The 25,094-nt window shown below is 46.0% G+C and overlaps 1 protein-coding gene across 5 annotated transcripts in view; it reads left to right on the top strand.

Moving 5' to 3' along the window:
- Positions 1–1,470: 1,470 nt before the first annotated feature.
- DIXDC1 (DIX domain containing 1) overlaps positions 1,471–25,094 on the top strand; it is an 81,092-nt gene continuing 57,468 nt past the window's right edge. Inside the window, exons 1-2 of one of the 5 annotated variants that reach the window (XM_075909782.2) lie at positions 1,471–1,565; positions 3,666–3,787. In XM_075909782.2, the coding sequence (XP_075765897.1) occupies positions 3,731–3,787 (57 nt within the window). In that variant the 5' untranslated portion in view covers positions 1,471–1,565; positions 3,666–3,730. Of the gene's footprint in view, positions 1,566–3,665; positions 3,788–11,246; positions 11,519–25,094 lie in introns of those variants that run through there. The other 4 variants (XM_075909784.2, XM_089773384.1, XM_006111217.5 and 1 more) reach the window with 4 other exon arrangements.

Genomic DNA, 25,094 nt, shown 5'->3' with positions numbered 1-25,094 from the left:
TCTAGCTCTTTTGTATTCTGTATTAGTTTCTACTGCAGTTACCACTGTCTTTTAATGAGCTCAATATGTGGACTGATATTTTATCTCAGATTTCCTGGGGGAATTCTAGCTTTCAGACTTAGCTGGTACACCATGTTGTTTCTAGAGGTACAGTGTATCTTAGAGATAATCAACTGGTGTGCATAGAAACAGAAATAATACAGTAATTTTGCCTGTTTAACAGGCCTTGCATAGATAAAATGTAAAAGTCACGTTTTGAAATGATTTCTCTGGACTTGTTTATGCACTGAATGTTAACGAATTCTACACACATCTTCTGTTTTCTGGGTTTGTTCATTTTGAGTTAAGTGAATGTGAACTCAAATATTCCTTTAATGTTTGAGGCTTAATTGTACTTTTAACTAATGAAATTGCACTTTTTAAAAGGTCATTATGGGGTTATGGGCCTCGTTCTTGTGCTTATGTATGACACATGTATAAAGCTACTCACAAGCATACATGGAAGGACATAAGTGCCATTGATTATGAAAAAGGAGATTTCTGACACTTTGTAATTAAAATAAATACCGTATGAAGGAAAATTATTCTTGTTTACTTTCAGAAAATGTGAAGCTAATACTCATTTACAGTGAAATCTGTTTGTGTGCTGAATCGCTCTTAATTTAGAAATGCTGATCTATATAATAAACGTTATATAATAATATGATTTATACTAAACCATCATTACTATAAGGTGGCTCTAGGCACATTTAGCAGCATTTTACCCAGTATCTGACTGAATTAGGTGCGATGTTATTAATTGCTGAGTTTGGGTCAGAAATGGCTAAGGAAGAATTTGTACAATCCACCTCTGCCTTGCTGTCCAGCTCTGCTGCATGACTCCTGAGCATGAGAAGCAGGGACTGCTGATTTTACAACTGGAAAATAAAATATTTTTATAGCTAAGCTGGAAGTTGTGTTGTTGTTGGATCCTTGCCATCTGTGACAAGACATTTCTGTCCTATCTGCTATCATTTTGGCATCCATCCCACTGAGGTCCCAGCACCACCTTCTGTATCCACTCCATATAACCACCCCAGCTGTGCTGCTGTTGTGGCTCCTCAATACACAGGTACATCTCCCCTCTCTTTTTGGATAACCAGGACCCCCTTCCTCTCCCCTAGATAAACCAGCCCCCTTCCTCTCTCCCAGGGGAAATCTATCCATGTGTGCACTTCTTCAAAGAAAAGGGAGAAGATCCCTGAAGCCTTTTCCATGGGACCCTGCAGCCTACAGTCTTCCCCAAAGGACCCGCCCCCTCTCCTGTCCCCTAGGAGACCTTCCCCACTCCGGGACCCTGCCCCCACCTCTCCCGCAAGGGACCCTCCCCCTCTCTTGGGGATCCTGTCCCTGCCCTGCGCTGCCTCTCACCACCGCCAGGGGGAGGTCGCGCCCGGCTCTGAGCCCAGGGCGGGGGAGCTGGGGCGGTCCCCGGGGTTTCCTGGCCCCGCCCCCGGTCCCCATGGCAGCGGGGACGCGCTGCCGCCGCCGGGAGTTGCGGGGCCTGAGCCGGGCCCGGGCTGCAGGTACCGAGCGGCGCGCGAGGGCGCGGGTCGGGGGGAGACAGAGGAGGCCGCGGGCCTCCTCCAGGCCGGCTGCGGCGGCCGCAAAGGGCAGAGACCCCCCCCCCCAGGGGCTCCCCCCCCAGTTCCCGACTGGCCCCAGCTGCCTCCTGTAAGCCCGCCCCCATTAGCCCTAGCTCCCCTTGTAAGCCCGCCCCCATTGGCCTGAGCTACTCAGTAAGCCCGCCCCCATTGGCCCTAGCTCCCCTTGTAAGACCGCCCCCATTGGCCCTAGCTCCCCCTGTAAGCCCGCCCCCATTGGCCTGAGCTACTCAGTAAGCCCGCCCCCATTGGCCCTAGCTCCCCTTGTAAGCCCGCCCCCATTGGCTCTAGCTCCCCCTGTAAGCCCGCCCCCATTGGCCTGAGCTACTCAGTAAGCCCGCCCCCATTGGCCCTAGCTCCCCTTGTAAGCCCGCCCCCATTGGCCTGAGCTACTCAGTAAGCCCGCCCCCACTGGGCCTAGCTCCTCTTGTAAGCCCGCCCTCATTGGCCTGAGCTACTCAGTAAGCCCGCCCCCATTGGCCTTAGCTCCCCTTGTAAGACCGCCCCCATTGGCCCTAGCTCCCCGTGTAAGCCAGCCCCCATTGGCCTGAGCTACTCAGTAAGCCAGCCCCCATTGGCCCTAGCTCCCCTTGTAAGCCCGCCCCCATTGGCCCTAGCTATCCTGTAACCCCGCCCCCATGGCCTTAGCTACTCTGTAAGCCCGCCCCCACTGACCCTAGCTGCCCTTGTAACCCCGCTCTCAGTGGGCCTAGTGCCCCTGGTAACCCTGCCCCCACTGGCCCTAGCTCCCCCATGACCCCGCATACCAGTGGGTCTAGCTCCCCCGTGACACCGCACACCAATGAGCCTGCCCCCGCCCGCTTGCTCCAACTCCCACTGTGACCCCGCACACCTGGGACCCATCACACCTGTCCCCATTGACCCTCATCAACTCCTTGGTGAACCCGCCCCCACTGAGCCCCCAGCTCCTCACTGCCCCCAGCCCTCCTGTGACCCTGTACACCAGGGACCTCCCCAGCTGGCCCCATCAGCCCCTTGGTAAGCCCACCCTCACTGATCTCCAGCAATCCCGTTCCCACTGACCCACAGCTTCCCTCTGTGACCCTGCACCCCAAGGACTTCCCAGCAACTCCCAATGACCCTCAGTCACCACTGACACCTATCTCCCCACTGTCTCCAGCCATCTCTTGTGAGCCTGCCCCCACTGAACCGAGCTCCCAGCCAGCCCCAGTAACTCCCTGTGAGTCCGCTCCCATTAGCCCTCAGCTCTCCACTGACCCCAGCCTCCAATTGACCCTTAGTCTCAGATGCACTGTGTCCCCACTGATTCTCCAGTGACCAGCCTCAGTGACCCCTAGTAACTGCCCCAGCCCCACACCCCACCATACTTTCTGAACCCCCAGGCCCTCAATAATATCTCTAGGCCCTACCCCAGCCAGTGACTTCCAACCCTGCACCGTACAACCAATGACATCCCAACTCCCAGCACTCCCAACTAATCTCCCCAGCCCTCCACAATGCTCCTGGTCCCATCTGCTGCATCTCCTGGTACACACCCAGTGACCTCCCCACCATGCACGGAGTACATGTCTAGTGACTCCCCGAACCTTTTGCAGTGCATAGCACACACAATGATATCCCAACTCCCCACCATCCCACCAGTGAACTCTGTGTCTCCCACTGTACACAGCAGTCTCCCTCCAACCCCCAATACACAGTTTCATCCTCATTCTCCCAATAGACTCAGACACACCCTATCACACAACCAGAAACACTCCTCTGCTCCTACTACACACTGTTACACTTCTCTACCACATATACAAACATATACACACACACTGGCATCCCCATGTTACCATCCCCCCACAGTGAGATACCCCCTATACTCCCATCACTCACTCAGAGTCACCATTTACCACACACTCCACACCTTGTGACAGCTAGCCACATGTACAGGGACACCTTCAGCAGCTGCCAGGAACATGGTCCACCACACATTCACATGACATACCTTCCTCTGCCTTTCCCTCCCAGTGATACTCTCATCCTTCTTCACTTCAGGCTTCCAAGGAGAGGGTCTTCTGTGCCATTCCAGCGTGTTCTGATCTAACTTCATAGAGTCTGACATGGGAACACCTATGAACATGGTACCTAGTCATGCATCTCAGCATGCCGAGCCTTCGGTAAATTTCCAACGCTCTTTATTTTGCCTAGGGAGAAAACCTCTCTGTTGGATGCCAAGACAGCTAATCAGTGTAATGATGGAGCACTACAGGGCTGTATGTACTGTGATAGGGGCTATGATGGACTCAGATATTTTCAGCATCAGATTCACTTGCTTTCACTACTCCTTGTATGGTAGTTCCAAGAATATTTCTGAATTTGTTTTGTTTATTTTTATTGAATATGGAGGGCATGTTATCTGGCTGTTTGAGCAAGGTCCCGAGAAGTCAGGAAGTTTGGTTTCTCTTTTTGTTTCTGCCACTGACTCTCTGTGTACAATAGGGGTGGGCAATACAACGGTGGCAGTTTGGTGGGCTGCCGCTACTATATTTACCTGCGCCTCTGCAGGTATGAGTGATTGCAGCTCCTGCGGCTGTAGATTACTCTTCCTGGGCAATGGGAGCTGCTGGAAGTGGAGTGGACCAGAACATTGGTTTCTGAAGCTCCTATTGGCCAAGAACAGCAATCTGCGGCCAATGGGAGCTGCAATCACCCGTACCTCCGAAGGTGCAGGTAAATTTAGTGGTGGCGGCCCACCAGGGGCTAATCCTGGGGAACCAGATCCAGCCCAAGGGCCAGTATTTGTCCACCCCTGGTGTACAATAATTCTTGTTACCCATAGCAGAGAAAAATTAACTTAAACTGGAACAGGAGAAGAGAAAGGATACTACCATGATCAAGGGAATAGAGGGAATGTCTTATGACAGGAAGCTGAAAGAACTTGCTTGTTTAGCTTAGTAAAACAACGCCTGAGAAGGGATATAATTACTCTCTATAAATGCATTATGGGGTAAATACCAGGAGAGGATGAGAAGCTGTTTATGCTAAAGGACAGTGTTGGCAAAAGAACAAATAGATATAAATTGGCTATGAACAAATTCAATGTGAAATTTAGAAGGTTTCTAACCCTTTGAGGGATGAACTTCTGAATGGCCTCCCAATAGGAATTGTGTGGGCAAGGAGCTAAACTAGTTTTGAGAGAGAGAGGGACAAATGTAATTGTATAATTGTATGATGGGGTTGTTTATGATGCTAGGCTATGGGGCTCAGCAGCTCATTCCGGATTTATGCCTTATGTTCCTAAGAGCTCATGCTTCAGGGTTTCAGCCACCCTTCTGTAGGGATCAGGAAAGGATGTTTTGCTCAGTGTAGTCTGCAGGTATTTAATCTCCTTCCTCTGAAACGTCAGAGATGGCCATGGGTAGAGATGGCATATAGGTCAGGGAGGACCAAAGATCTGAGGTGGTAACAAGTATTGTCTCACTGGTACAGCTTGGTTCTTCCAGGGATACTTCTTTCCCTCCCAAGAGTTGATGTGAGGAATAATTCATTAATATGTGTTAAGTGCTTTGAAATCTTTGTTTGCAGTATAGTTATAGCTGTATTGTGTTCCCAGGATACTGGAGAAATGTGGGTGAGGTAATATCTTTTATTAAATCAACTTCTGTTGGTGAATGAGACAAGCTTTTGATTTACAAAGAGCTGAAAAAAACTCTGTGCATTTCGAAAACTTGTTGATGTCATTATCAGCAGTTCGTCCATTAAATGATATTACCTCACTCACCTTGTTTGTCTTTGAAATCTTTGAATAGACAGAGCAAGGGAAGAGCAAATTGTTTTGTTATTTGTTGTTGTTGCTGTTGTTACTGTTATTGTTGTTAAATAATCATAATCGCATCTCAAATAGAGGAAATACAGAAACAAGACAATTTTACTTTTCATGCTTGTGACAATGTGTATGGATGCACCAGGGTTATGCTGAAACTAGTCACCAGAGGTCACTGTAACCAACAAATCTCTAACATCCTACATGTCTGCTCTGAAGGTCATCATTGAAGAGACAAGGAGGGTGAGGTAATATCATTTGTTGGACCAACTTCTGTTAGAGAAAGAGACAAGCTTTCAAGCTACACAGATCTCTTCTTCAGGTCTGGAAATGTACTCACGGCTTACTATAAGGTGGAGCAGATTGTTTAGCATAAGTAGTTAGCATGTATTCTTCAGAACTAGTTGAGGTGAAGTGGTCTGTTAACACGCCTGCAGTCATTGGACAAAAAAGGGAGCTAGGTGGGTGACAGATTGTTTTATAGTGTACTGCACCTTGCCCATTGTGCAAGGTTCTGTGCAAACCTATATGAAGATTCAGTTCTTATGTAGAGATTTACAATCCAAAAGGACAGCGACCCACAAAGGGTGGGACAGGAAGATACAATCATAGCTACAGTATTTTCACTATGCATTTATATCTGTTGTGTTTAAATTATCATTGTAAACCAGGAAACCTTTTTTGGGTCAGGGACCGCTGACCCACCAAAAAATCAGTTGGGGGCCACACACAAGTGAGAAGAAAAAAAAACCCTAACCCCCCAAACTCCCTCAGGATACGTCTACATTGCACACTTATTTTGGAATAAACTATTCTGGAAGAAATATTCCAAAATAGCTTATTTCAAAATAGCATGTCTGTATTGCAGAGAAGCCTAAAAATTAGTCTGAGGCAGGCTCCCGTAATGTGGACGTGCTACCTCAATTTAGCCCCAGGAAGCACTAGGGCCGTGGCCCCCAACACGGTGCCCGTGGGCGCCATGGCGCCCGTGGGGGCATTTCAATGCGCCCGCCAGGTGCTCGGGGCTGGCCTGGCCCCGGGCACATGGCGCACGGGCGCTTGGCGGGGGGAGCGCCGGGCGCGTGGCACTCAACGGGGGGGGGCAGGCGCCGGGCACGCGGCGGGGGGAGCACCGGCCCCTGGCACGCGGCACTCGGCGGGAGGGGGGGAGTGCCGGCCCCGGGCGCGCGGCACTCGGCGGGAGGGGGGGAGTGCCGGCCCTGGGCGCGCGGCACTCGGCGGGGGGGGGGAGCGCCGGCCCCGGGCGCGCGGCACTCGGCGGGGGGGGGGGGTGGGCGCCGGCCCCGGGCACGCAGTGGGGGGGGAGCTCCGGCCCCGGGCGTGCAGCACTCGGCGGGAGGGGGGGAGCGCCGGCCCCGGGTGCGCGGCACTCGGCGGGGGGGGGGGGGGCGGGCGCCGGCCCCGGGCACGCAGCGGGGGGGGAGCCCGGCCCGGGCGCGCGGCACTTGGCGGGAGGGGGGGAGTGCCGGCCCCGGGCGCGCGGCACTCGGCGGGAGGGGGGGAGTGCCGGCCCCGGGCGCGTGGCACTCGGCGGGGGGGGGGAGCGCCGGCCCCGGGCGTGCGGCACTTGGCGGAGGGGGGGGAAGCGCCGGCCCTGGGCGCGCAGCTGGGGGGGGGCTGCCCCCGGGCGCGCTAGTGTCCCCGCCCCCTGGCGCCCGGCGGGCAAACGGCCACGCCCCTGGCGCCCGACAACCTCAAAAGGTTGGGGACCACTGCACTAGGGAGTAATTACTTTGAATGGCCTTGAGGAGGAGCTATTTCAAAATAGCAGCAGCAGAGCATCCACACTACAGCTATTTTGACATAGCTATTATGGAATAGGTGTTATTCCTCGTGGAGTGAGGTTTACTGAAGTCAGAATAAGCCGTCCGTTATTTTGAATTTATTTAGAAATTATGGAATTGCTGGGTAGATGCTCGCATTGTTATTTTGAAATAACATCAGTTATTTTGAAATAATTGTGCTGTGTAGACACATCCTCACTGACTGGCCCCTGACTGAGAAGGAGAAAGACACTCCACACATTCCCCTCACACACCAGATCCTGGGGGGCCCAGCCTAGTAGGTTTTGAGTGGTCCACCCCTGCATTGGGGGAACTGGAGTGCCAGCATGGGGCTTCCCAATGCTGGGGGAGCCCTCAGCCTTGGGGGCTGGATCCAAGCAAGGTGGTGGCCACATCTGGCCCCCAGGCCTGAGGTTCCCCACCCCTTTTGTAAATAGATAAAGGGCCAACTATCCTCCATTGCCCCTCAGTTCATCAGTCATAATTTGGTTGCTTTCTTTTTCCTAAATTCATATTGTCACAATTGATTTTGGGGTCAGAGTCCCAGTGAGGAAGTAAGTGTTTGACAACAAAATCATTTTATAGAATGGAAACTACAGATCCTGCATTTTGGACTATCAGTTTTCTAGACTGGAGGGGGCTGTCTTATTGTTCTTCTAATCTAGATGCTTCTTCCTCCCTGTGCATATGGGAGATGGCAAAAGGTCTATAATCTTTATGACCTTTTAAAGCCAATATACTGTTTTACAGGTTGATTCAACAAGGTAGACAAGACAACTCATCTCCCAGATGGTCTGTAATATCTGGAAGCATATTGAGTAAGTGCAGGTCCAGTCTAGTCTCTCCACAGTCCTCTCACAGTACATCTGAGCAAGATCCTCTGACTTGTTCAGGGATGGCCACACAATGAGAGGACTAAAAGGGACCCTTTTCAGTATTATGGGTGACACCTCTGGTTTCAGGTCCCCTGGTTCATGTCAGGAAAATGCACAAATAGGCTTACACATTCCACAAATAGGCTTACACATAGGGGTAGGAGAGATGCTACTTGGTTTAGTGACTTTCAGTGTTTTGCTGGTTTAGCAAAATGCCATTTCCCTAGATTGCACTGGACCCTGTTTTGCCTGAAAGACACAGTCACCTTATGAACAGCAAGGCTTGTCTCTCCCATAGTATCAGTGATTCTGCCACAATGCTTTCAAAAGGAAGTTCAGGGGCTCTGCTGTTGGCCATTCTATGAAAACAACTGCTCACTCCATGAGACTGTCTACTGTGTGCAACATCCAGTCTGTTAGCCATGTCAGTCGTCACCGTGTGCAGTGAATGGGTGTGGCTTGTGGGGTGTAGTCTGGTGTATCCGATGTTCCATGGATGGCCTGATGTGCCCTGTCAGTGTCGGTACTCACCCTAGGCCCTGGAAGGTGTACTGGGTGCAGTATGCAGGATATAGTTGGCCAGGTCAGCACTTTCCCCTTATTTCAGGCCCTAATTGTTACATGTTTCCTAGGGCTGGTGCCATATAGAGCCCACACGGAGATCTGAGATTGTTGTTTATACTTTAGATTATTTTATAGCCAGCCTTACTTCTGGAGAAAGTGAATCTGCATCCCAGACAAGCCAGAATAGTCTCCTCCATGATCTCATTTATGGCTTCTGAAGCTGAATGAAAGGTTACATTGTCTGCAATAACTTAACAGTGGAATTAACTCCCCAAAGCAGCTGGCAGCGTTGCCATTTGCTGCCCAAATGTTTTTCAGTCTCTGGACTGTGGGCTGAAAGCACTAATAAAGGTGCTTCGTTATTACCTAATATTAATATAATAAGCCACACTCTGAACGCTCTCTGGGACCATGAAAAATTAAAAATTGTCAGTGAATATGGTTTGGCATTATTTGAACACTACATTTTACAGATTAAATACTAGTGGGTGCCACATATTTCCAAGCTTCTTAAAAGGATCATCTCTCTATTTTTCGTAATTTAAAAAAAAATCCAGAATTGGGACTGCCTACCTCTCCTGTGGATGAAAAATATCTGTGGACTCTAGGGATTATGAGCAGATAATATTTAATCTGCTATAAAATTCCAATCAAATTGTAAACAAATCAAAGTCCACTTGAGACATCTGTTACCTCTCTATGCAGATGAGCACTTAGAACTTTCATGCATTTGATTTTGCTTAACTGCATTTCTGTCTCATTTTATATGTCTTGAACTCAGCTGATGCAGACAGAAGATGACCATCATAATAATAATGCCTAGGCATCGCCTATGAATATGTATTTATTATATAGCATTTTTTGGATTTAACAGTAATAGGGCCTGGCTTTGAGATTAATAGTTGAGAGTGTGATTAAAATGTTTTTTGCATTATTTCTCAGCTGAGGTCACATTTTTGTCCCATGAGGACCTTTCATCTAGCTCTTGCTTGAAAACCTAAAGGCACAGTCTGTTTTATTTATTAAAAATTGCGATGTCATCTTAACTGCATTCACTTTGTTGGCCATTTTGTATTCCAAAATCAGGCAGGACCAACTTAATGACACGTGAAGGGTGGGTTTGGTTGCACACAAGCAATGTTACCAGCTCTCAAGGTTTTACTTTGAGTCACATGATACTTGTAATTGTTCTTTAGCATTTGCAATCATGATTACACAAGAATTTCAACTTTTATTAAATTGTTAAAAATAACATACGTTTCTAGCAATTGTGGTCACAAGAAAAGCTTGAAAATGTAACTCCTAGATAACCAGAAGGCAAATAAAAAGAAGCTAACGTATTATTTTTTAAAAAATTTATGATTATTAAGCCACTCTCATGATTTTGGGGACCTGACTCATTGTTGAAAGCTTGGAGTTGATAATGTTGGTGGATGACCTGTTGCCTGAGTTTCTGAATTTTTGCAGGCAGTAATGCATAGTCTTAAGTTCCTGATTTTGTTCCACCCATTTGTATTAGAAAGAACCCTAGCAAATCGTAATATGTCTGTGCATTGAATTCTACCCCAAAGCCTTCTGCTTTTTAATATTTGGGCAGAAAACAATAGTGTGCGTAAATGTTGTCTTGCTCAGAAATGCATGGCCAAAACAATATGATGAAACTTTAAGGAGCAGCTTGAGTTTCTCTGGGCAGTTCTGGGATCACTGCATGTCTTTGCAGAAAGAGCCAGGAACTGTCTTCTGGACATGCTGTAAGGCTCCTCATTTTTTTCCTGGGCATTTGACAAGAGGGTGGGTTGAAATTTGATAAGTTGTTGCTTATCTGTTGCTTGTTAATCACCTGCCAGCCCTGGAATGCCTGCTAAACATTGGGCGAAACTATAAAGGCCGCCCTTTGCTGAAGCAACCCATTATGTTATGGACCTAGCCCTAGCTTGAGATCCATCTGGGTGTCATTCAGTCCACAAAGAGGCTCCCTCCTTTTCGGGATGTGCCCCTTGAAGATGATGATGGGTTGAAGTTTGATGGATCGGTTAGATTAGTTACCCTTGTAATATTTCTCTGGACAGATTCTTTGTGTTAAATTGTTCTTTGGAAGTTTGCATCCCTTTTCTCTTTCTACCTTATCCTGCAGCACATAGAGCCCTGCTTTCGTGCTGTATAAATATAACTAATTATCAACGGGTCTGGTTGCAGCTTCCTGTCCCTGTACAGGAGCTGGGTTTGCTGGGTGCTCTGCTTTTTTTCCAGGGCTTCACAACAGCATTGAAAGTTGCAGCTAGCCGCGGGTCCAGACATTCCTCTAACTTCTCTTTCTTAAGTATGCAAAGATTCTGCTGTCAGCTAACTCCTACCCTGCACGCTCTCCCCACCCCACACTGTTCAGGGCTTGCTGTGTTTGGTGGGTTTGAAAGTCTCTTGTACCAGCAGGCGCCTTGAGACACAGGCTGGAAATAGGTTTCAGATGTTCCCCCCCCCCTCCTTCCCCGGGTTTCTGGGCCTGCATCCTGTGAGCTGAGGCGTTTCTATAGGAACCGTGTGACATCTCGCCTGCTACTCCCTCAGTGGCTCTCTCACGAGCATGCCCAGTACGAGCCTTGACTTTGGCTCAAGTGTCCTGTTTGCAGTAACGGGCTGCACATAGGGACTATGAATAAGGTCCCCGATGAGCTCCAACTCTTTGTCTCTGAGAGGAGGAGGAGGTGTGGGAGATCGCGGCCTAAGCTGGAGGATCTGCTCTGTGTACTCTGAGAACTTGGCCCTTTGGCGGGCTCGTGAAGAATGCTTGCCTGTTTGGCCAGGGGGAATTTACTGGATATTCTTCAAGAGGGCTTCTCAGAGGTAAATGTGTGTGCCCGGTCTCCTACAGACCCTTACAAGGCAATGCAGCTTTCTGTACTGTAGCATCTCTCATAACACTGTGTCTCTCCCAGTGCTTTGCAGAACTAAATAACAATCAGGGAGAGAGAAATTATGTTGGAAAGGGAGAAAGATGCTTAGTGACAGAAGGGCATGCTAGGCAGCTCAGCTGGCTTTCTGCGGGTCAGCAGTAGTTTTGCAGAGTTTGTGGGTAATAACAGCTGTTAGTTTCTGTGCAAAATGCTGCAGAAGCATTTACTCTGGGATCAGAACAAAATATAAAGTACAGCAAGGTCAGGAGTGAACAGGGACCCTTTAGAATTGACTGCTCCCCTCTTGTGCTTTGTAGGTCTTGGTGTTTGTTGTTGGAAAGGCTGTAAGTCTCTTTTAAGGGCATGCAGAGTCATTGAGAGTGTCTGGCATGTTGTGGTCTGTGTGGTTCATTTTCTATCTTGTTTAGTAAGTTAAATAACCCAGGGATTGAAACTCAGTTTGGACAGCAGTTCCTTGTTTTGATCGCAGGGAGCCTGGTGAGTTTTGAATCACTGGGTGAGACCTCCCAAGAAATCACTGAGATGGAATTCCTGAGACCACATCAGGAAGTAGAGTTGCCAGGTGTCCGGTTTTGAACCGGACAGTCCAGTATTTGAACTTTCTGTTCAGGAATCAAAATGAAAAAATATAAATGAGAAAATATAAATGTCTGATATTTTCTAAATAAGATGTACTGAAGATTGTGATGTAATGTCAACTGTGTCTGGTATTTTTGTTGAAACCATCTGGCAACCCTATCAGGAAGTGGATAGTTTATACCTCCCTTCTCTAAGATACACAGAAAGTTAGTTCAAATGGACTTTGTCTAGTTGACATTTGCCAAAGTGTGGCCCCCCAAAAAGAATGCCAGGTTAGCCATCGCTGGGCTGGTTGTGTGAGCAAAGCGTGCTACACTATATAGATCACAGTAGGGAGGGATTTCCTGTATATGTAGGATGAGAAGGAAGGAGAATAGGGGGGTTGTACTGGAATTAAGTATTTCCTGCTGTTTCCTTCCTCACATGATGGAAGTGATGGAATCTTGCTACATTTTATTCCTTCCTAGATGGTATATCTTGTTTTGTTTGTATTTAGAGGTCTTCCTGCATTCCAAGCCCCAGAGCACATGATTTTTCTGTCACCATCTGTCACGGAGTGGTGTGGGGGGAGGGTGATGCTCTGGAACTGCCCTGTATGAAGCCAGCCGGGACTCTGGCGTCCTCTCTCATACTGTCACCAGGGCAAGACGCTTACACAGCTTCGACCTTCCTGGGTCTAACCACAGAGCATTCAGCATCCCCTTCCGCCCTGTGAGCTTCCTGTAGTTAGCCCACCCAGAGGGCCCTGCACTCCAATGCCCCAGTCAATAGAGGCTTTACCAGTAAAACGGAACACTTATTAGTAGATAGGGACACAACATAGAACAGATCTTGTTAGCATAGAAAACAGGAGTATTCAGTAAAGTCCATTTTTTGGGGGGAAGGGAACCCAGACCCAGGCTCTGGCCCTCCTCCTGCACTCTAGCCATTTGAGACTGACCCACTTCCAGCACTCTGCCCTGGACACCCCTGTTGCTCCTCCTCTGGGGTTTGTCCTGTTTCCCGGGCAAAAGTGTCAGCTGGTTGCGTCTCTTTTCTGGGACACAAGTTAGGTGAAGGCAGCTGGGCAGCCTCAACTGCCCAAGGGTCTCAGCAAAAGTCACATCCCCAACTCCCATATCATGTAGGCATTGAGGTAGTACTCAGGGAAACTGAGGCACACATAGTGTTACTATAGGACCGTAAGACTCATATGCAACATAAGTTGAATAAAACTCTGCTTTTCCACACCAGCCTCGGCTATAGATACAGATCCCATCAGGCCTTGATAGGTCTAGACAGCAAAGGGGGAGACAAGAAGAGTCTGAGTCTTTGGTTTTATGGCAGGCCACATTCAACTCTTTTAATAATCTACTGCATTTTGAAATGTCTCCTGATTAACAGTATAAATGCTCTTCCTCCTCCCCAATACAGTATCCCTGTCCAGATCTTTCTGCCTGATGTGTACCCAAAACTCCATCCCTCTATCAAACACATGCAGTTTTAGTATAATCCACTGGTCAGTGTGTGTTATCCTCTGTGCTCTTTACCAAGGGTGTCAGTCTGTCATAGCTCTGAGTTGGAGAGCTGCATTCTTTAGCTTAAGCTATAGAGACTACTGCTTTCAGTTCCTGGGGTCAGCCAATATGGCGGCCATTAAATAAATGTTCTCCACGTGGGAGCAGAAACCTGTCTCTTTACAACATCTGCTCCTACTCAAATTGTCTAGTTTCAGCCAAAAGCTGTCCTGGTAGCTGTGGAGAAGAAATGCTTTCCTCTCCCAGTTTAATAATAGCAACTCTAGTATTCCTGCTTTGGTAGTTATGGGGAAGAGAAACAAGGCTGGGATCCCACCTTAAATCCTTATGGCAGCTTGGTGTGCAAGTTAAAACTAAAGGCAAGTTAGTAAAGTGGGACAGCATCAATATCCCCATTTTACAGCATGTCGGTTGTATAGCTGGGAGTGGAGTCCCTATTCCTCATCCTTTGCTCTAACTCCCCTTCTACACTTTCTTGTACCTTAAAAGAGTTGTATATAACCCCTCCCCCCAGCTTTGAAACAGTTTTCCTCAATGTCTGTGCAGCCCGTAAGTGTAGGCAGATGTAATGGTGATGGATGCCAGTATAGGATGCTGATGTCAGGAGCGCTGGGAGAGAGAAACCTGTCAGCATTAGAGTAAAGTATAAAACCAGATAAATCTGATTTCACATGATGGACCTGTCGTGGTACTGAAGGAGCCCCCACACCAACAAAAGTGTAGTTGTGCCCCTTGTAGTACATCTCTCCTGTGAACCAGCAGTTGTTACTGGATTTATGTACCTTGCAGAATGTGGGCTCCATTTCCAAAGCTGTGAACAACTCCGATGCACACCACTCACTAGTAAGCACACAGATGTTCATACAGGGCTCATATGCACCCACTTTACAGGCAGCATTCAGAGGAGGTGTGGTTCTGGTTTAAGCAGGAATCAATTTGCACCATTAGTGTGTGGTTCATATATGGGAATTTGCATGTAGACTATAAACTGAGTTGGGTAGAGTCTCTTTGTATCTTTCTCTCCTTGTTCATCCTGCTGGCCAAGGACCAGGCTCATTAACCAAGAAGAGGGGATTGAAATGTGCCAGTCTTGCCCCTCCTGCAGCTGGTGCGTGTTCTGCTTTACAGATCACCTGTCAGAAGGTGCTTTTTCAGTGACTAAAACAATCCCTGATTGCAGAGGGGCCCTGCACTTTGCAGTTCAGGGCTGTTTGCCTTCCTGTTTAAAGTGATGCAAATATGTCATCCGGACACATCTGAAGCAGAGTGAGTTTTGTTTAATGTTGAAATGCAGAAAGCTCTCCCATGGGCATCATACAACCCCGGTTCCTTTTTCATTAATGGAATATTCTGCAGTGAAGGTGCTTCCCTGCTGTTTGTAAAAGCAGCTTTTGCTGCTTTGAGGCAGCTAAATAATTCAGACCCACAGCTGGACAGCAGCACGGGGATGCATGGTGGCTGTCAGTGGCAGGTTATAACATAGAGAACCCTAGAGGACAGGATCTACTTTGTAATGATGCAGTCTTTGTGGTCTCAATTTAGCACCTCTCTTGCTGAAGAAATGCACCTTATTTAGGACATGAGCTCAGACCTGTCAGTTGCTTGAGACTGAGGGGGCATTCAGAGCTTCAGTAAATTTGTCAGAAAAGGCCCTGACCGTTCCAAGGAGTTAATGTTGTTGAATTTCAACAATTATTCCCCTTTCTATACTTTCCTCTGGAAGTTGGAGGATCATTTCCTTTGACAGACTCAGGAGTTGGCTGTTTATGAGCAATGAGTTGCCTAAAGTGGCTGTTGGCTGGTTCCAGGCTTATGTCTGAAGAACATGCATGGTCTTTGCATAGGGCTGGCTCCTCCTGGGAAGATGAAACATTGAGGACTCTTCAAGGACCACAGTGTGAATCTTTTCTGAATCAGAATGTCACTGTCTGACAGCAGCAAGCAGCATCAGAATTGCCACTTAGTTGTGGGAAATAATAATAGTGCCCATGCTGCAGGGGGATTGCTGTGGTTGCTGTGATGGGAATTGCCTGGCTTTTGTGCATGTTCCATCTGTCTTATTGCATTAACAGGGTTCGTTGTATCTATCTTTATATGCAGGTTCTTAAATAGAGCCCATCTCCTTGAGATACAAGTGCCAGGGAAAAAGCCAATTTGTTTGTTTGTATATTGTTAGAGTAATTCTCTGGCATTGTAGCATCTCTGTTCAGTGTGGTTCTCTCAGCTCTTCTGCTCCTTTCGGTCCAGCATTCTTGCTCCTTGATAGAAATGTCTCTCTCAACTGTTGAGATCTTAGCATAAAATATCTGCCCTCCGGATTTGTCATAGGATTCACCATGGAGAGATGTTTTTAACTTTTTCCCTGCCTGTAGGAGCTCAAATTATTAGCCTTACTCAATGGTGAAAGTAACTTAAAATTTCCTAAGCTTCGGGGGGTAGCCGAGTTAGTCTGTACAGGATAAACTTAAAAAACCAACAAATAGTCTGGTAGTACTTTAAAGACTAACAAAACATGTAGATGGGATCATGAGTTTTTGTGGGCACAGTGGTCATCTGAAGAAGTGGGCTGTGCCCATGAAAGCTCATGATCCCATCTACATGTTTTATTAGTCTTTAAAGTGCTACCAGACTATTTGCTGGTTTTTTAAGTTTAAAATGTCCTAAGAGTACTGTCCTATTGCAACCTGGGACCCTGCCAGCTCTTTAAATAGCTCCCTGCTGGTTTTTGCCACAGCTCAACCAGCTCTTGCTGGAGCTGCGCACCAGGGCACACCCACTCACTTTCAATTCTGGTGTCACGCCTATCCTTGAACACTGGCTATGGGATTGTGACTCTTGATATACAGAGGCTCGGCTGACGTTGGATTCCAGTGACGCAGCTATGTATGACTGCTTAGAGGCTTTGATATGTTCTGTATAGTGGGATTGGTTCTGGTCTCTCACCACTTTTACTCCAGTGTAACTCCATAGACTTTGTAATTCCTGTTTTACACAGTTGTAAGTAAGTGGAAAATCAGGTTCAAGATGGTTAAGGCTTGTTCAGATTAAGAAAGGCATGGAGATGAAAGAACTGCTAATGCCACATGGCCTTGCCAGGCTGTCCATATGGTCTGTGAGATGCCAGGCAGCTGCTGCTTGGTAGTTCTGCTGTGCCACATGTATCAAGCATCAGAAAACATAGCTGGGGCTTACCAGACGCTGGTTTACACTGACTCTTTTGTTCCTACCAAGGGCCAAGCAGGGTTTCTTACCACTTTAACAGAAGCCCCTGTACCTGACCAGCAGCAAGGCCATTAAGGGTGTATCTACACAGCAGCCTAAACTCGAAATAAGATATGCAATTTGCGCGATGCAAATTACGTATTTTATTTCAATTCTATTTCAAAATAGTTTATTTTGAAATTTGACGCGTCTACACAGTGCCAAATTTCAAAATAATGCACTATCATAGAGCTGGAAAAGACCTCAGAAGGTCATCAAGTCCAGCCCCCTGCTCTAGGCAGGACCAATCCCAACTAAATCAACCCGGCCAGGGCTTTGTCAAGCCGAGACTTAAACACCTCTAGGGGTGGAGACTCTACTACTTCCCTAGGTAACCCATTCCAGTGCTTCACCACCCTCCTAGTGAAATAGTTTTTCCTAATATCCAACCTGGACCTCTCCCACGCTATTTCAAGACATCCCTTAACTCTCATAGAATGAAGGTTACAGGGATGCCGAAATAGCATGCGCGTTATTCGAAAAATATTTCAAAATAATGGGCAGCTTGTTAAGACAAGGAGTAGCTATTTTGGGATACCTCTGGTATCCCGAAATAGATGCACAGTGTAGATGTACCCTAAGGGAGGAAAGATGCTTTGCCATTGTTTTGCAGCATCTATTAATAATAATACATAATTATAGTTAATCAGTAATTTTTATAACCATATATCTTAAAGTACTTTACAGAGAAAGGTAAACATGGTTTTTCCCACTTTATAAATGGGAAACTGAGGTGGAAAGAGAAGTCACTTACCCAAGTTTACAGCGAGTCACTGGCAAGGAATAAAATCTTGATCTCCTGATTTCCAGTCCACTGCCCTGGATACTAGATCATGCTTCCAGACTGACTACTTCCTGCTATTTGGAGGGTACATGTCTGTGTCTAGACATAGCATCACCAGCAGCATGCTTCAGCCATATTGTGCCCAGTCTTTTCACAAGGACACAAAGCTCCTGACTCCCTTTCCCATACATCGAGTGCAGTTATACTTTCTGACCCTGAATATAAAAAGATGATGTTTCTTTTCTTCCTTGAAGAATTGGATAATGTTTCACCCAGATTCGATCTGACAGACTTTAAACCTGGTCTTTGATTTGTTTGAATTGGTGCGTTGGAACCATTTGAGATTCTGGGTGAAAGAAGCATGTACTCCAAGGCACTGGTAGCAACCATTCGTTGATTTCTGATTAAGGCAAAGCCTGTTACATGTGCGCTTGAATGGAAACATTATGTTTATTTAAAGAAAAAAAAGGCTTTGAAAAACCAGCTTGGAGAAGAGGCAGTGGCACTAAAACACTCTCTGCAAGGTGCCAGAAACGATTCTTGAGGCAACAGCAAGGCTTGGGAGGTGAGTGATGTGGTCTGTGGAGAGTTCAGCAGTCAACTTAAAATGAAAAAAACCTCTGGTATCTTGTCTTTTAAGTGACTTTCTTTCTTGTTAAACTTCAGAGGTAATTATACTCTGCAGAAGTGCTCAGGCGTATTTAACCAGATAAATGCCCACTAGATTTACAGACACGCCACCTATGCATAGACCTGCCTGTGTGGGGTGGGGGATGTGGTCAGCATTTCCATGGCCTTTAGAAGCCATCTGAGGGTCTAACAGTATGTGCATAGGAAAATAACATAATCACAAGGAGAATGTCTGCCCATCTTGCTATGGAAGTAACATGCAAAGCTCTCAGTTGGGGAAAGGAGGATCAGTGCCACTTACAGAAACAGCCCTCCCCAGGCAATAATGGAGTGAGATTTTTGGTATCATAGCTAGCATATGTCTTGGTACAGTCTTTTACCAGACATTGGGGAGGCAACCATTTGGGCAGTGTCAAAGGAAAACAGAGGTTACATGGAGGGAAACAAAGGAATTCACAGAGACGTTTCTCCCACTTGTATCCTGCAAAAGTCTAAACACCTTGTTAGTCTAAAGTGATAAAAACGATTGATATTCAGATGTCTGTTACAGAGAATACTTTTCTGTGATCTCCTCACATCCCCTTGGTTTCACCAGAGGAGACTTAAGGAGAGTTATTGTTACATTGCAGCAAACTCACCAAATCAAGTGCTGACTTCTGTGTCATGTGTGATTAAAAAAAGGTAGTAAACGTACTCAAGAAGTTAAATGGATTACAGTGAACATTATGGATCAGGGGAGCCGTGCTCCATTCCTCCCTTACTTCTTATTACTAAGGTGGCGTGCTTAATTACTTACACTTGCACTTGCTCAACAAAACTTTTAACCCCTCCGCTCCATGGACGACAAAGCTTTGCTGTGGCAAGTGCACATGTGAATGCTGTCTTATCAGCAGAAGTGCTCTCCTGCCTACAAAGTGACATCGGCTCATTGGGGGTGGAAGCGTTTTGTCAGCAAAAGTGTTGACAGCGCTCACACCCACAGACTTTTAGCAATAGGGCTGTGTCGTGACAGCCTTGTTGCTAAAAGCTACATAGTGTGTAGACATACCCTTAGTTTTGTTTTCCCCCACTCTGTGGTGTAGTTGAATAAAACATCTTGTTCCCAGCTGGCAGTACTGTAAGTAGTTATTTCTATATATAGCACCTTTTCCCAAATAGATTCCAAAATGCCAGGTAATCATCTCTAGGGTGGAATAAGACAGCTATTTAGAACATGGCTATACAAGAGTTCAGAATAAGAAGTGAAGATTTAAAACTGTGGGGGAGATATAGGGAGGTAGCATATGTATACTTGAGATGGCAATTGTTCAGGATAGTGATATTTAAAAAAAATGGGTTGTAATAAATGATGATAAAAGTTCAGGTCCTCAATTTTATACGGCAGGAAACAGACTGTACCTCCAGCAGCATATCTCATGACCGTTTTGAATATTGGCTCCCAGTTTACTAAAGAATGAGGTAGGTAACTGGGGCTTTGGGCAAGGCCCATTTTCATTTGAATCACAGTGGTTAAACTGAATTTGACAGCCCTCTCTTTCCTGACTGTGAGCTATTTCATCTCTCCTTGGAAACAGACTAAAATATAAAGGAAGTATTGCAGCTATTTTTAAACTTACAGAACCTGTTGCTAAGCACTAGTGCTATGTACTGTCAGCTCAAGGTGTCATTATCCCTACAGGAACAATAGCCCAGAGTGAAGGAAACACCGGCATTGAAGAGAGGGTCTGAGATGGATTCATTCTAAAAAGTTTTTGGCCTCTTCACCCTGCTGCTGATTTTTAGAGTTGGCATCACATTGGTCTTGCCCCTTCCCTTGGCTGGAGCCTAGCTGCGGACAATCCCTTTGAAATCTGAAATTCCCATTATTAAGAGGGACCATGATAATGGCTGAAAGAAAGGGAAGGATAGGAATATCTCCAAGAGAAATTGACATAGACAAATGCTATGTGGAGTGGTAGGGAGCACTGGTAATTCTTGCCCGTGTCTTCTAGCTCATAATTTTATCCTTCACGTACCTCTTGGAACCTGAGTTGGCATTTGAAACTCTGCCAACAAGCTGGTTCCTCATAGACCAAACAGTCTTCACAGGCCAGAAACTTAGTCCCCTCCCTGGAGCAAATGGCAGCCTAGCTGGGATTCCGATGGTGGCTGTCATTCCCACCCAGCTTTTATTGCCAGGACTTGAGCAAGTGATTTCAGAAGTAAAGATTCCAGATCCTCTGTATTTGGAGCCAGATATACTTTTCTGCCAAACTAGGAGTTTTAAATGCATGGTTAGAGACATTCTTATGTGAGATCTGTATTTAGAAAGGCAAGTTTAGACAGCTGGGTTTAGGACTCTACTTAGTCAATTACATGCCTCCTGACCATACAGAGTTTACAGGAATATCCTTGCAATGATTTGAGAGACCTTGTCAGTGGCTTTTTATAGATCTGGACATATCAAATCTAAAGTTTTGGGCCGAATTCTGCTGTTGGTCATGACCCCGCACACTCAATAATTTCAGAGGTGCTACAAAGCATAAAGAAGGGCAGAAGAGGTCACAGTGCTTTTATTTTTAAAAAAATCCTAATTAAATTGGGGACCATTGTAGGAGATTAATTTACTGATCTGAAGCAACAAATTAGCTGAAAACCATAAAAACTTGAAGACAGGCATGAAAATCCTGTTGAGTAAGCCCAACGTTCTGTATTCAAGCATAAAAAGGAAAACAGACAAAATTAGTTCAACATTCTGGCTTTATTCCTTCTGCATGTATAGTTTTCTCTGAAGTCATCCCTGAAAATAGAGTTCTGTAAGTTCCTAGACATAATCATTCTATAGTACCCATCTTGGGAAACTATTATCTGGAAATTGTGTGGTATAAGTGGTTAGCTATGTTGCTTCTGCAAGTTTTTTTAATTTCTTGGGTCTTCCAAACTGGGCTCGAAGTTACATGGAAAACAGTTTTTGCAATGCTGGCTAGAATTCCAGCAGGACTCAGGGATGATATTTCTCTCCGTATCACAGCAAGTCAGTGAAAAACACTTCTCCAGACACTTCAGAATTTTTAAAATTCCCTCATTCAGTTCCACATATAGGTGAAGTTTGACGTTCAGGTAGTTCTTTTTTATTCTGACCTGTTTAACCCTCCCACCCCGCCAGATTCTATGTCAAGATTTTCGATGCACCTTTGTCTTTTACAACTCATGCACTATCTCAGCTTCCTTGTCTGTTCAAGATTGTTGTCATGCTTCCTTTTCAGAGAGTGCAGCCATGACTGAGGAATTCTGTGTGCTTGGAACAGGCCTTTTACTGAATGAGGAAGAATTTACACTTGCCCAAAATTTGTTTTGAAAGAAACTGAATGTCAGGCTTGAAGTGAATGTTTTATGAATGAACAGCTTTGGCTGTAACATAACCTGACATGGGCATTCTTGATTCACTTAGGGCCACAGTTCTATCTATATGGGTTTCATGGAGGCCGCATCTAGACTGGTCCCATGTATTTGGCAGTCTAAATCATACTTAGGCATCTCTGTCCAGGAAGAATATTTTATGCTGGTCTGGACGGTACCATCATTCTGTTTCTTTATGGAGTTTTATTTTCTGCTTCTACAAAGACCCTAGTCCAAACAAAACCAACAGAAACTCAAAGTGGAAGAGCATGGGTTGAGAGATTACAAAGATCATCTAATTAAGATAATGTCAGAGAGCTTAGAAACCATGCAAGGCCTTAAAGACATTACGTCCTGATGCAATTAGGCTGGCTTGTGAGGTTCATTGCTGCAGACACTTGGTTTTGTCCCCTGAACTTGCAGGACCCTGAATGCCTTTAATACTGAAACCAGGTCCAAAGCATGAGGGCACAGGGCACAGGATGCTTCTTACTGGTCTTGCTAGACTTGTTCTATGAGCTGTGTTTATAGGATGTAAAGGAAAAGCAGTGGAAAGACAGCGAGACCTGTTACGATCCTAGATTGAACCACTAAGCACAGCCTTAGGGAGAGATTCAGATTCTTGAGACCTTTTCTGTCAGCAAATGAATTTGGAAATAAGCGAGAAGCAGCTCTTCTCAGGAGCAGATGGAGATTCCATGGGGAAGAAGTAGCAAGAAGTTTGGAACCGAAAAAACGGGCCATTATATCAGCTATGCTGCCTACTAAAAGCAGAAGAGGCTGGGTGAACTTCAAAACAAGCAGCCCTCAAACCTTTGAGAGAGTATTGAAGGTTTCAAGGAAGTTATCTTCACACTGTCCCATGCCAGGGGGACTCTAAAAAGGGGTAAGATAAAGGGCAGATTAGTATACAATGGCACAGTAACCTGCCTTTAAAGCATGATGTTTTGTTTGCTGCCAGGCAGACATGGCTGATTCTCCACTGATACTGTGCTAGGGTGCGTCTAGACTGGTAAGATTGCAATTACTTTTGTGCAAAAACTTGCCAGCTGTCTAACCTGGCCACTTGAATTTGCGCAAGAGCACTGACTTTGTAATGTACAAAATCAGTGCTTCTTGCGCAAATACTTTCATGCTCCCACTCGGGAAAAAGCCCTCTTGTGCAAGAATACTTGTGCAAGAGGGCCAGTGTAGACAGGGAAGACCTGTTTTGCGCAAAAAAGTCCCAATGGCTAAAATGGCAGTCGGGGCTTTCTTGCGCAAAATCACACCATGACTGGCCACGGATGCTTTTGAAAAAGCATCCGTGCCAATCTAGATGCGCTTTTGCGGAAATACTTTTAACGGAAAAACTTTTCCGTTAAAAGTATTTCCTCAAAATCATGCCAGTCTAGACGCAGCCCTAGAGAAAAGAGGAAATTGAGCCCTAAGTGGCAGATGGTAAGTTAAAGAGGGCTGGGGAGAATGGCTAGAGCAACAGAAAGGTTCATGGGAAATGTAACACTAGAAATGCTGGTTATTTCTCTTCTCTCTCATCTGGGGAAAGGGGCAAACCAGCGTGTAAGTGCCAAGTACAACCCTATATCACTACAAGCTCTCTATAACTTATGTTTTAATTTTGAGACAGGGATGGAAGCAGCAGGAGGAGATTATTAATGCTGCTGATTCTGTGATACTTTTCTTTCCACCTGCAGGCTGGGTCATTGTGACATTGGGAAGAGATGGTGGTGGGGGGCCTGCAGGCTGTGAGCTCCCGGCTTCTCTTGCCCTCACTGTCTCTCTGCTCCTTGTGTACAAGGAAAGCTTTGAGCTGCTGCTCTAGCACCAATTTCTATATTATCTGCCATTTTTAGTATAGAATTACATACTGACTTTTACTGTAATAATTCGAATCGTGCTTTCCCCTTCTATAGCATCTTCCTTTCCAGTATGTCCATATTTTTTCTCATGGTGGGGATTAATATCCTACTTACACAGACAGGGAAAATAAAATGGGCAGAGTAAATGACATGCCATTGCAACACACCATTTCCATAACAAGGAATAGATCCCAGGAATTCCAACTCCACGAGCTAACCCACTCTGCCTCTAATATATTTCCAAACTATGTTATGTAAATATTAACACATGAAGGGACATGTGGTTTTTGAGAGACCCACTTGCCTTTGTAATGAGACATAAGTTTGGCTACATCTGGACTGCAAAGATAAGTTAGAAAAAGATACGCAAATTGTAATTTGTGTATCTTTTTCTGCTTTTCTGTTGAAAGAGGCTTTTCTGACATTTGGTGCATCTACATGGCACCAAATTTCAGAAGAACCTGCTCTTTCAACACATCCCTTCCTCGTAAAAAGAAGCTTACAGGATGGTAAAAGAGTGCATCTGCTTTTTCGAAAATGCTTCCAAAAAAGTGGACACGTTCTTTGGACATGGCATTGCTTTTCTAGGATACCGGAGCTGCTGTCTTGGCCTTTGAGATTGAGAAAGGAAATATACAACACATCTGCTGCAAGTTCTCCCTCACATGCCTTAGGTACTCCCACCACTCCCTTCTAACTTATCTACTCTTTACCTTCCTCTCCTTATTTGTCACTGGTTATAAGATGTGTCATCTGGATGTTATCTCTGACTTCTTGCGTTCTCTTGCCATGCGCATCCAGTCCCAAGTCAAATCTTGCTGCTTCTTTCCTGATAATATGTCCATGATTCAGCCCTTTCTCTTTATCCAGACAACTGAAATGCTTCTCCAAGTCCCTAGATGTTCCATCTTCATTGCTACAATCTTCTGTCTCCTGCTTTCTTAGCATTCAGACTATCCTCCATGCCACAGTCCACTGATGTGAAGATACAAAGATCATTTTCCTTGCTTGTCTCTCTGACCTTGTCACTCCCCTCTTTGAATCCTTCTCGGAGCTCCTTCTGTTTTGCTGCTTCAAGTCCAAGCTTCTGGCCCTCACTTTCAAGATTCTTCCCAACTCCATCCCTTCCTGGTTGTTGTCCCGTGAGTCTTAGTGTGCCAACCCTGCCATCTCCAGTCTGTCAGCAGTGCCAGCCATATCCACCTCTTTATCGGCTTCTCATAAACTAGCCTCTGCATCTTCATCCACACTGCTACTGACTCGTGGAACCCCCTCCCTCAACCAGTCTGTCAGGCTGCTCTACTGTCTTATCCTTCTTCATGATGTACTTCTCCTATGACCCTCCCAAAATATATCAGCCAGTTAATGACAGCTTGAGGGGCAGATGGGGCTAGTTGACTTTTACTTCATCTTTTCATAATGAAAAAACCCACCTCACCCTTTGTTTGTCACTTATCTCCTTAATTATAAGGACCATGTCCTCCTGTGTGTTTGTAC

The sequence above is a fragment of the Pelodiscus sinensis genome, chromosome 25 (genome assembly GCF_052426305.1).
Source record: "Pelodiscus sinensis isolate ZL-2025 chromosome 25, ASM5242630v1, whole genome shotgun sequence".
Lineage (NCBI taxonomy): Eukaryota > Metazoa > Chordata > Testudines > Trionychidae > Pelodiscus > Pelodiscus sinensis.
The sequence above is the reverse complement of the archived record's forward strand: the minus strand, read 5'-3'. Positions and strand labels throughout refer to the sequence as shown.